Raw genomic sequence first — 12,987 nt, forward strand, 5'->3', positions numbered from 1 at the left:
GAAGGCCCCAAGACTAGCATTTCCCTGGGAGCCATGTTGAATAATCTTCCGAAGTTTACGGGGAACAATGTGATGTTGTGGAACTGGACTGAGAGAATTCAGGGGTTACTGCGGATGCACCCCTTGTCACCAGCACTAGAGGCAGAGATAGCATTGATGGCCCTAGAGGGGGAGGCACGGGACTCCGTCATGCATAGACCCTCCCGGGAAAGAAATACCCTGGACAAGGTGCTGCGTATTCTAGAGGAGACACATGGGGACCCCACTGACCTAGCGGAACTCCATATGGGACTGTTCCATCAGCTTCAAAGAGAGGGGGAGACCATGACACAGTTTATGAATGCCTTACAAGAGCTCCACACTGCTATTAAACAGAAGGAAGGGGTAGGAGTAGGGTCAGTGGACGTGGTGCTCAGGGATCAGATGGTGACGGGGTTGCATGACGGAATGATGAAGCAGGCTATGCAAGAGCATCTGCAGGTAAAGCCAGACATGACCATCTCTGTAGTTGGTAGTGAGGCGCGCACGCGCGAGCAAGAACAGGACGTGACAGGGTCAGTGGGAAAGGTGCGGAGCGGGGAGGCAACCCGGTCTGCAAACCCTGTCTTATGAGGAAAGGTTGCAGGATTTGGGATTGTTTAGTTTGCAAAAGAGAAGACTGAGAGGAGACTTAATAGCTGTCTACAAATATCTAAAGGGCTGTCACATTGTAGAAGGATCAATTTTATTCTCATTTGCACAAGGAAAGACTAGAAGCAATGGGATGAAACTTAATGGGAGGAGACACAGATTAGATATTAGAAAAAACTTTTTGACAGTTAGAGTGATCAATGAGTGGAACAAGCTGCCACGAGAAGTGGTGAGTTCTCCTTCAATGGAAGTCTTCAAACAGAGGCTGGACAGACATCTGACTGGGATGATTTAGCGAATCCTGCTTTGAGCAGGGGGTTGGACCAGATGGCCCAGGAGGTCCCTTCCAACTCTACAATTCTATGATTCTAACCACCACTGCAGACAAAGTCCCCCGATGGGAAGAAGACCTGAGAATGGAGATCAATCAGTTCTGCGAAAAGATGGCGGCTTCAAGGAGGAGTCAGGCTGTGAGGCCCAGTTCACTGGGGTGAGATAGAGGAGCTTTTCCCCGAAGAGAAGTGGCAGCCACACAGAGGAGGCGTCCCCTCACCTGCTATACTTGTGGAGAGCCCGGTCGCATTGCACGGTGGTGTCCCCAGCGGAGCCGACCATTCCCACAGCCTCCGTTAAACTAGGTGGCTCCGAGCACGAGGGACACCACCCAGAGCGTGAAGAGCAGAGGAGTGAAATGAGTCCCACCTACCTTGTTTCTGTGTGCCCCCTGGTCTGGGCCAAAATCAACAGGAGAGCTGTGCGGTGCCTGACAGACACCGGTTCATAAGTGACCACCATGCCCGAAAAAATTTTTTGTAGACGCTTCACGGAGGCGCTGCGGCCTGAATGGGGCCCAGTCATTAGGCTTACGGTGGCCAATCACCTGCCTATCCTGGTCGCAGGAGTGGTGTGGCTGAACATAGAAGTCTGTGGAAAAGATGTGAGGAGAAAAGGAGTGGTGTTGGTAGATGGAGAAGCCGCCAGGGATCATACCGTAACCCTGGGCATGAACGTGCTTAAAGACCTCGGAAGTGGAGTGATCAGACCCCACAGAAGAGGGTCTTTCAACAACTGATTCGGGCAGCTCGGGTCTGGGAAATATGCAGCAGCGGAAAAGAACTAGGCAAAATCATCGTCCCTGCTTCTTTGAATCGAGTATTACCCCCTGAACAGACCGTGCTTCCCCTACCTGTGTGAGCAGGAGTCCCACTAGAAGGAGCGGAGGTACAGGTGGAGCCTAGCCCAGCTGATCAATTGCCGTCAGGGATACTAGTCGCATGGACCTTGGCCACTGTGCGGAATGGCACCGTACTCGTGCGCTGTGTGAACTTGGGAGAGACTGATGTGACCCTGGCAATCAAAGCCAAATTAGCCCACATCCTAGGTGTACCAGACGAGCTGGTGCCCTCCAAAACAGTACAGCTGACTGCAAAGCCAGAAAACCCATGGTTGGTGACTGTAAAGGCGGAGGCCACCCCAGATCCCAGAGTGTTACAAGAAGGCCAACGGATTCTAGAGCAAATGCGTGCAGGACTCTCAGAACTGCCCTCTCATCAGGTTCCCCAGGTGGAGGCTCTGCTACGAAAATACCAGGAGGTGTTCGCAAAGGATGAAGATGATTTTGGGCGCACGACGGCCATCACCCATGAGATACCCTCTGGGGACGCGGCACCGATACGGGAGAGATATCGCCAGATACCCCCACAAATGTATCAGGAGGTAAAGGGAATGCTGTCACAGATGCTCAAGAAGGGAGTGATCCGTGAGAGCCAGAGCCCGTGGGCTGCCCCCATAGTTTCGGTGCGAAAAAAGGATGGGACTTTACGCTTCTGTGTGGATCACCGCTGGCTCAATGCTTGCGCGATGTGAGATTCATATCCACTACCACGGATAGAGGAGTCCCTGTCGGCATTGGGAAATGCCCAGTATTTTTCTACACTGGACCTGGCCAGCGGGTACTGGCAAGTACCCATGTCTGAACAAGATCGAGCCAAAACAGCCTCCATTGTTCCGATGGGACTATTTGAGTTTGACTGCATGCCCTTCGGGCTAGCCAACGCCCCGGGAACATTTCATGGAGCGGTGTCTGGGAGACTTGAACTTCGAAGTCACTCTGATTTACCTAGACGATATCATCATCTTTGCTCCTACCGTTGAAGAACATCTCCGGAGACTGCAGCAAGTTCTGAGTCGCCTACAAAAGTACGGGTTGAAGGTGAAACCCCAGAAGTGCCACCTCTTCCTAACACAATTCAATTATCTGGGGCATGTTGTCTCTGCCGAGGGAGTGAAGCCCTCGCAGGAGAAAATCGCTGCGGTGCAGGAGTGGCCAACCCCAAAAACCGTGAAGGATGTGCGAGCATTCCTGGGACTCACGGGATACTTCCGTCGCTTTGTGAAGGATTTTACCCGCATCGCAAACCCCCTCCTGGAATTGTTGAAAGGAGTGCCCTCATGTGAGAAGAACAGGAACATACACTGGGGAGAGCAACAGGAGAAAGCATTCCAGGCTCTGAAGAAGGCCCTGACTGAGGCCCCTTTGTTGGCCTATGCCGACTTCACGCAGCCGTTTATCTTGCAACTGACAGAAGTCTACAAGGACTCGGGGCAGTACTCTCACAGATGCAGGATGGGAAGGAGCATGTCATCGCATACGCCAGTTGCTCCTTACATGACTAAGAAAGAAATCCGGATAATTACAGCTCATTCAAGCTGGTGTTGTTGGCGCTGGTGAGGGCAATGAGTGAGAAGTTTGCAGATTATTTGGCCGGCTCGGAAGTCCACGTGCGTACGGATAACAATATGTTGGCTCACCTCGAAACAGCAAAGCTGGGGGCCTTAGAACAGTGCTGGGTAGCACGAATGGCAAAATTTCGGTACAGGATCTCCTACAGGAGAGGAGTGGAGAATACTCATGCCGACGCCCTTTCTCGAGTAGATTACTGCCTGCCAGAGCCCGGTCGGGATGAAGAGTTGGAGGCTATAGAGGTTCCAGAGTTTGGAGGGACTGCCAGGACGGTGGCAGCAACGCGGGAAACAGTTCAAGAAAGTACACCCGGGAATTTGTTGGAACAACCCCGTGATGAGTGGGTCCAAATACAACAGGAAGATCGAGAGCTAGCTCAGCTAAGACGGTGGCTCATAGCTGAACAAGTGCCTGGCCAGAGTGAGAGGACAGCCATGTCCCCTGCGATGTTACAAATGTTGCGCCAGTGGGAGCCGCTGCAGTTACGGGATGGTATCTTGTACAAGAAAGTGTACCTACAATCTGAACTGAGTTTCGTTTGGCAAACGATCATCCCCTTGTCCCTGGTAGAACAGGTGGCTAAGGAAGCGCATGAGAAGGGACGGAAAAAACATTCCAGTGGCTGCAATGGTTGTTCTATCATCCCCACATGAGGACCGTAGTGGAGAGAGTATGTCAGCAGTGCCGGTATTGTGAAATAGTCAAGCCACCGGAACAGCGAGCCACCACAGAAACAGTTAGGTCCTCTGCCCCCATGGAGCTACTGGCCATAGACTACTTGACGATTGGTCCAGCGCATCAGGGCTATGAGCATTGCCTTGTGATAATCGACCACTATTCCAAATTTGCTGTGGTCACGCCCACCCGGAACCAGACTGCCGAGTCTGCGGCCTATGCTATCTGTAAACATTTCATTCAAGTGTATGGGTGTCCCAAGCGAATCCATTCTGACCAAGGAGCCTGCTTCCTGGAGAAGGTGATGGAAGAGTTACATCAGTTGTACAAAATCGATAAGTCTCGGACCACCCCTTACCATCCACAGTGGAACGGAGCTTGTGATAGATTCAACCACGCCCTGATCCAGATGCTGAGGACACTTGAAGAAGATCAGAAAGCGCGCTAGACTGAGTCCGTCTCTGAATTAGTGTGGGCATACAATAACCGTAAACACAGTACCACAGGATTCACGCCCTATTTACTGTTCTTCGGCCAACCTGGGAAGGGACTGACTGAATTGGTGCTAGAGCCTGAGGAGGACTACCCGCCGACGGGGTGTACTCCTGGGTTCGAGAACATCGTCGCCGGCTAAGGACCATTTAACGGCTGGTGCAGAACCGACTCCGTGTATTGGAACACTCTCAGGTCACTCCCCAGAAGGGGACAGCCCTACAACCAGGGGATCGAGTCTTAGTAAGGGAGAAGCGACCTAACAACAAATTGGATTGTTGGTGGGAGAAGAGGCCATATAGGGTGAAGCAACGGCTTGGTGGACGGGGATCCATCTATGAAGTTCAACCTGAAACGGGTGAAGAACTCCCCACTCGTACACTACATCGAATATGCTGCGTCCCTGTTTTTCTCGAGATCCTCCAGTGGTGCCATCTGCCCTGGTGCCCCCAGTGGCTGAACCAGTGATCGTTGCTGAAAACGAAGAAGAGGGAGACTCTCTACCCCTTCAGGGAAACCCAGAAACAGGGCTGGTGCCTGAAGCTATGGAAGTAACTGAGGAAACTCCAACTTCCACATTCCAGGTGGCTGATTCCACAACCTCCACTGATCTGAGACGTTCTGAACGATCAACGGCAGGTGTGCCCCGCAGACGCTACAACCAGGACGAATTCATCTGGCAGCAAATTGTACGAGGTCTGGACGATTGTCAGCAGTAACTCCAGAAACTCTCGCCCATGGAATGGTGAGCTCACAGAGAGGGGGAATGTAAGGGGGTGAAGCACCGAAGGAGCCGAGGCCCGGAACCATCGAGCAGGGCGTTAGGTTCCTCGGGGGACACTTTAGGAGACTGGACCGGAGTCAGGAACAGAAAGAGGGGAGGACTGGGAGCGGGAAAGCTGTGCGCGCTTTCCTCAGAGCAGCGCAGAAACCGGAGGGGAGAGGATGCTGACGCAGAAGGAGAGAGTACACGGGTATGGCCACTGGAGTCAGAGAGACCGCGGACACAGGCGGTGGGCAGTGAGTACGTGAAGCCTGGGACTGCACTGTCAGGAAGGTTGCTGACTCCCCTTTGTGATAAGACGTTGCCTCACGGAGAGACTGTGTACTGCGACCAGACGCTTCCCCGCAGAGAGACTGGGTTATGTGCTGAGACGCTCCCCTGTGACCATGGGGCGTTCAGTAACGGGACAGTGACCTGTACAGAGACACTGTGTTACGTGCATGGTTGCGGTGGCTGGTGTGTTAAGGCAGAGCCCCTGACCTCGGTGGGAGAACACCACTGCCGAATCAGAGAACAGGACTTAGAGCAAAGGGGAATACCGCCAGCCTCATACCCCTTTGGCTCCCGCGTTAACCCCTCATACCCCAGCTGGACTACATTAAAGGCCTCGGAGACAGCAAGCACCGCTGGTGCCTCGGTGCCAATGTTGGACAAGAGTGATCCCTTCAATCAAGACCCCTGAGGACTGATAAGTTTGTCTAATTGGAAAATACAATTTATACTGTTTGAATGCCGTATATGCCTCTCTGCTGTTGATATAACCTGTTCACATCATATTCTCTTTCATACTATTTCTTTTACCAGTATTATTCCCTGTAAATAAACCTCCCCTACTGTTGGTCTGCCTGCTCCGTGGTGACATATATTTCTCCTGCACGTTATTACAATATAAATGAGTAAAAATAAATAAATAAACTGTGTGGGTTCTGGCCTTTCACAAAATGGCACTGGATATTCCTCACAGTGTGCAGTGCACACAATGTGAGGCTTCACAAGTTTGCGGTCTCACAGACTGACTGCAGACTTGTAGCTTAAGGGTACCGTTACACGTAGCGATGCACCAGCGATCCCGACAACGATATGGATCGCTGGTGCATCGCTAAGTGGTCGCTAGCGAGCTGCCACACAGGCAGATCTCACCAGCGACATCGCTGGGGACGGGGGTCGCTACTTACCTGTCAGACGTGGCGATCCTGCGTCCTCCCGCCCGGCTCCACGCATCGCTCGTCGGCGCCACAGGAAGCGCCCGACGAGAAATGGTCCAGGAGCTTCTCGCGCGACCAATGATGAGCAGCGGGGGGAGCCGGTCGGAGGTAAGTATCACATGCAGCGATATCGCTAGCAATATCGCTGCAACGTCACAATATCGGTGACTTTACAGCGATATTGCTAGCGATATCGCAATGTGTAAAGGGGGCTTAAGACCGAACAACCCCTTTAATGTTTATGAAGTATTTTAGCCATTGACTACTTTTACAGTTTTTAACTTTTTCTTCTCTATTCAGGTTAGGTAATTGCTTATATTTTCCATCGTTTTTTGGTTAAATACTGTGATATTTTCCAATATTTTTATATTACAGATAGCAATGTCAGCCAACAATACTCAAGGAGCTTCACCACCAAACAGAAGTGGTGCTCTAAGCATGGAACCAATAGAGAGGATTCAGAGACTGGATTTCAACAGGTTAAAAGATAGAATAATCTCCATAGCGCCAAAGCAGATAGTATTAAATCCAGAAGCGCTACTATTTACCCATGACACAAAGGCAAGAGCTAAAACAAGAAAAAGACAGCAGACTGTTAAACTGGAGCCCCTGGTAAGATAACATGCTTTATTATTTTCAGTTACAGGCTCTTATTAAAGAACAGCTGTGAAATACTTTATATGACAGGGACAAGCTGTGCCGTTTTATACAAAAAAAATCATTCACTTTAAGGCTAAGTGCACACGTAGCAGAAAATTTCTGCTGGAAAACCTGACTCCCTTCCCAGAAACCGCGCGTTTTTTCTGCGTGTTTTCTGCGTGGTTTTTGAGACTCAAGCGAGTTTCTTGCATTGCAGTTGCAAGTGTGACCCTGGCCAAATAGAATAGATAAGGTGAAGAAACTTTTTTTTCTCCACATCTGAAAAAAACTGATGCCACTCTGATCAAAGTGTTTTCTCAAGTGTGAAGACATCGGTTGTGTGACCCTACCCTTAGTCCTAGTCAGGGCTGCTACCAGGAACTTCAGGTCCCCATACTGGCCACATTTTTGGGCCCCATTGGGACTCCACCCTAGCTCTGCCTCCACCTTATGAAGGAAGTGGCTGCCGTGGATATTCAGCAGAATGTCAGCATGGCTGTCCGTGCCAAACTTCTGGTTGAATATCCGCCATATGAACTGGCCCTAATAATTATCCTATATGTTGCGTATAGGGGATAAGTATTAGGTTACTAGAATATCAGCTTTGAGACAGGAAACTGTACCTTATTGCAGACAGCAGTCAGTAGGATTGAACCTACTAGTACTTAGTAATTTGCAGGCAGGCAGTATACAGAGGCAGCCTCCAATTTCACACTGCTCGAGCAGGGTGGGGGTCACATGAAGAATAGGGCTCGGCAAATGGGAGGTCAGATGGGTGAGTGGGCGGGCGCGCTGCGCACCTCATCACTTTTGGACCCTCAACTCCAGCATATAATGTGTCGCAAGGGCCCAGGGTGCGCCGGCAACTTAGGAAGAGAGGGTAGACCGGTATCATCTGACATCACTGATGGCCGATGCAGCCGGCCCCCTCTGCTGCGGCCATACAATGTAAGTAGCTGTGACTGACTGGCGCTCTGGGGCTTAATAAAAGCTAAGTAATTAGCATGGGCCCTAGCATGCCACGCAGCCAACCAAGCTGTTTATGCAGTAAATCGGCTGTTCTTCCTCTGCACAGGTGGCTCAGCGTGTCTCACCCAGTCCAGACCCTCCCTTTGATACAGCTTACCGGGCCCCATACACCAGTAATGACAGTAAAGCCCTGATGGCGGCCCAGGGCCACGTGCACATTTTCAATATTTGATCATTTTTTTTACTTCAGTATATGTAAAACCAGGAGTGGGACAATCAGAGGAAAAGTAATCATAGAAACCCGTCACCACTTCTGTATTTATCACACACTCCTCGTTTTGGATGACAAATACTGAGATAAAATACTGCCCAAATACTTTAAATGTGAATGTGGCCTTAAAGGGAAAATTATGTATTTTTTTTTTCCAGCTGGTGTATATATCTCGCTATATATCTGACATTTTTTACGTATCTTGTAGGCTCTCTATAACTGTTTGTGGTCGTTAATCTGACCAACTGTGTTTCATCTCAATCTTTATTGTCTTGAGACCATGAACAACCTATAAAGGATTAATGGAATGGAACATATGTATGTACATATCTTCATAAATGCATTGCAGTTGTGTGCTTTTTATTAGGTGAAAGGAAAACCATGTTGCACGTGTCTATTAACATATTATTTTCTTCACATGCATTAAAGCCTGTATTAAAAACATATCAGGATCAAAATCAACCTGAATATATATACCAAAAGAATAAAGAAGATCTGGTAAATCAAGGTATACTTTTGCGTGCAACGTCTGTGGAAAAGAAACTGAGATCCGTCTCATCTACTATGGGGCTTCCTGATCTTCCAGATGATTTAAAAGAAAAACAGGTAAGATACAGAAATATACAATTTTGCACTGTGGTCTGTGGCTACTAAATAGTTCATCTGTTCAGGTCATATCCAAGTTAATGTTAAGCATTAGGGCTCGTGCAAACGACTATATTTTCCGTCCAAGTGCAATCTGACAAAACGTCAGATAGCATTCGTACTAATGTTATTCTATGGGGCCGTGCACATGTTGATTTTCTTTCCTACGAAAAAAATTGCAGCATGCCTAATTTTAGCCGATATTTGGAATGCACTCAGCCATGCAAATCAATGAGTCGGTGCAAAAAATTGCACTGCACTTGGATGAAATCTGAGTGCAGTTCAATTTTCTCTTCCTGACATAATGGAGAAGATGGAGACTTTTTTTCATACGAGAAAATCAGAACACATTATGATCATGCTCTGATCAGAGTCTGTACAGTGTGTGATTAGCATTATCGTCCCGATTCTCTTGGATGAGAGAAAAAATGGCACTGTGAACCTAGCCTTAACCAATCCAATTAACACTTGTTATGTGTCTGTCTTTTGTAAGGTAGCTATATAGTGTGCTTAGTGTAGTATTGGTATGCTTGTGTGGCTTGAGGTATTGCACTGTGAGCAAAAAATTAGGTGCACGTATTTGGCACAAAGTAAGCCAAATAATAAGTGGTGCTAACTGAGGTTAGACCAGGGGTGGACATACCAAATGTGCATCTGACTCAGAAGCTCGGGGGTCCATGGGGTAGGGGGCTCATACACTGCTGTGATCATTCCATTTTCTCCATATGCAGATTCTCCTCCAACTGAGAACATAGGGAGAAGGGCACACCTTTTGCTCTCTATGTCTTTATCTACTGTTTATTTAATTAAGGAATTACTTGTCAAACTCCCAACTGATTGCATGGCAGACATAAGCTTTAGCTTTGAGATACAAGCTGCCCTAAGGGTACCGTTACACTTAGCGATGCACCAGCGATCCCGACAACGATATGGATCGCTGGTGCATCGCTAAGTGGTCGCTAGTGAGCTGCCACACAGGCAGATCTCACCAGCGACATCGCAGGGGTCAGGGGTCGCTACTTACCTGTCAGACGTGGCGATCCTGACGTCCTCCCGCCCGCGTCCTTGCGTCGCTCATCGGCGCCACAGGAAGCCCAGCTGGAAGCGCCTGACGAGAAATGGTCCAGGACGTTCTTGCGCGATCAGCGATGAGCAGCGGGGGAGCCGGTCGGAAGTAAGTATCAGACATAGCAATATCGCTAGCAATATCGCTGCTACGTCACAAAATCGGTGACGTTACAGCGATATTGCTAGCGATATTGCTATGTGTAACGGGGGCTTAAGAATTGGAGACATTTTCTTTCTGTCTAAAGAGCTAAATGATATTCTTCTTCTTTACAGATATACTGTACTGGTTAGGCCGGTGTCACACTACCGTAGAATACGGCCGAGTGCTATGCAAGAAAACATCACATAGCACTTGGCCCTGTGTTAATCTATGGGGCAGCTCCCATCACCATTTACTTTCTCGGGCATATTCAGCGTGCATGTAAAATCGCAGCATGCTGTGGTTGTCACCGAGACTCGCCAATGCAAGCACATGGGTGCGAGAAAAAGTAAGAACAGGGTGGGCCATTTATATGGATACACCTAAATAAAATGGGAATGGTTGGTGATATTAACTTCCTGTTTGTGGCACATTAGTATATGGGAGGGGGGAAACTTTTCAAGATGGGTGGTGACAATGGTGGCCATTTTGAAGTCAGCCATTTTGGATCCATCTTTATTTTTTTCAATGGGAAGAGGGTCATGTAACACATAAAACTTATTGAGAATTTCACAAGAAAAATAATGGTGTGCTTGTTTTTAACGTAACTTTATTCTTTCATGAGTTATTTACAAGTTTATGACCACTTATTAAATGTGTTCAAAGTGCTGCCCATTGTGTTGGATTGTCAATGCAACCCTATTCTCCCACTCTTGACACACTGATAGCAACACCGCAGAAGAAATGCTAGCACAGGCTTCCAGTATCCATTGTTTCAGATGCTGCACATCTCGTATCTTCACCGCATAGACAATTGCCTTCAGATGACCCCAAAGATAAAAGTCTAAGGGGGTCAGATCGGGAGACCTTGGTGGCCATTCAACTGGCCCACAACAACCAATCCACTTTCCAGGAAACTGTTTATGTAGGAATGCTTGGACCTGACACCCAGATGGTATGGTGTAGTATATGGGGTGCAAAGATAGTGGGGCCATTCTTCATCAATGGAAACCTCAATGCCACTGGATATCTGAAATTGCTATATGATGATGTGTTGCCCTCTTAATGCACTGAAGATGGCACGTTCCCTGAGTTTTTCCAGCAAGATGTGTACCACCACATTATGGGTGTCAGGTCCGAGCATTCCTACGAGGAATCTGGCCCCCTTAGACTAGCATTTCTTCTGCGGTGTTGCTATCAGTGTGTCAAGAGTGGGAGAAGAGGGTTGCATTGACAATCCAACAAAATGGGCAGCACTTTGAACACATTTTATAAGTGGTCATAAACTTGTAAATAACTCATAAAAGAATAAAGTTATGTTGAAACCAAGCACACCATTGTTTTTCTTGTGGAATTCTCAATAAGTTTGATGTGTCACATGACCCTCTTCTCATTGGAAAAAATAAAGTTGGATCCAAAATGGCTCTTCAAAATGGCTGCTATGGTCACCACCCACCTTGAAAAGTTTCCTTCCTCCCATATACTAATGTGCCACAAACAGGAAGTTGATATCACCAACCAATCCCCTTTTATTTAGGTGTATTCATATAAATGGCACACCCTGTAGAATAGACAGAATAGATACAGTGGGTACGGAAAGTACTCAGACGCCTTTAAATTTTTCACTCTTTGTTTCATTGCAGTCATTTGGTAAATTCAAAAAAGTTCATTTTTTTTCTCATTAATATACACTCTGCACCCCATCTTGACTGAAAAAAACAGAAATGTAGAAATGTTTGCAATTTTACTAAAAAAGAAAAACCGAAATATCACATGGTCATAAGTATTCAGACACTTAGCTCAGACACTCTTATTTAAAGGGAACCTGTCACCCCCCTAGGGCATTTTTCAGTTAAAGAGCCACCTTCAGCAGCACTAAGGCTGCACTCTGTGAAGGTGGCTCTTCTTTTTCTGACCCCTAGTAACGCTGAAATATCAACTTTTATAACTAGCTACTAATACCTGTAATGTGTCCCATAGGTATGTTGTGTCCCCCTGAATCAGCCGCCTACCATCCATCCATCATGGCTCTGTCCAGTGTCTCGGCGCCGCCCACCATCCGTCAATCATGACCCTGTGCGTCGCTGCCTCCTCCTGTTTTGAATTCCGGCGCCTGTGTTGTGACAAGAGTTCTCGGGCATGCACAGTGCGCGCTGCCCGAGAACCGACACAGGCTATTGCGCCTGCATGTTGTGGAGGCCCCAGATCCCGCCCTGCAGTCTGTTATGATGTATTCACACTGCGGGGCTGGGGCCTCCGCAGCACGCAGGCGCAGTAGACTGATGTCAGTTCTCGGGCAGCGTGCACTGCGCATGCCCGAGAACTCTTGTCACAGCGCAGGCGCCGGAATTCAAAACAGGAGGAGGCACTGACGCACAGAGGCATGATTGACTGATGGCCAGGCTCTACTCTACTGTAACCTATTAAATATTTGTTAAAATATGCAATACAATTTAGGTATATTTTTATTTAATTTTCAATTTTTAAAATGACCAATAATATCACATACAAGGAACAAATACCGCTACACCATGTCCAGACCACATATTACCACCACATAGTGACCTATAATACCACATACAAGGAACAAATACCGCCACACCATGACCAGACCACATATTACTACCATAGTAACCGAATAATATCACATACAAGGAACAAATACCACTGCACCATGACCAGACCACATATTACCACCACAAAGTGACCAAATAATAGCACATACAA

The 12,987-nt window shown here is 48.0% G+C and overlaps 1 protein-coding gene across 1 annotated transcript in view; it reads left to right on the forward strand.

Moving 5' to 3' along the window:
• DNAH6 (dynein axonemal heavy chain 6) overlaps window positions 1-12,987 on the forward strand; it is a 570,270-nt gene that overhangs the window by 6,249 nt on the left and 551,034 nt on the right. Inside the window, exons 2-3 of the mRNA XM_073542156.1 lie at window positions 6,905-7,141; window positions 8,838-9,014. Coding sequence (XP_073398257.1) covers window positions 6,911-7,141; window positions 8,838-9,014 — 408 coding nt within the window. The 5' untranslated portion in view covers window positions 6,905-6,910. The remainder of the gene's footprint in view (window positions 1-6,904; window positions 7,142-8,837; window positions 9,015-12,987) is intronic.

This window comes from Dendrobates tinctorius, unplaced genomic scaffold, assembly GCF_039654945.1.
Source record: "Dendrobates tinctorius isolate UK_male_01 unplaced genomic scaffold, ASM3965494v1 ptg000011l, whole genome shotgun sequence".
In the NCBI taxonomy this organism is placed as follows: Eukaryota; Metazoa; Chordata; class Amphibia; order Anura; family Dendrobatidae; genus Dendrobates; species Dendrobates tinctorius.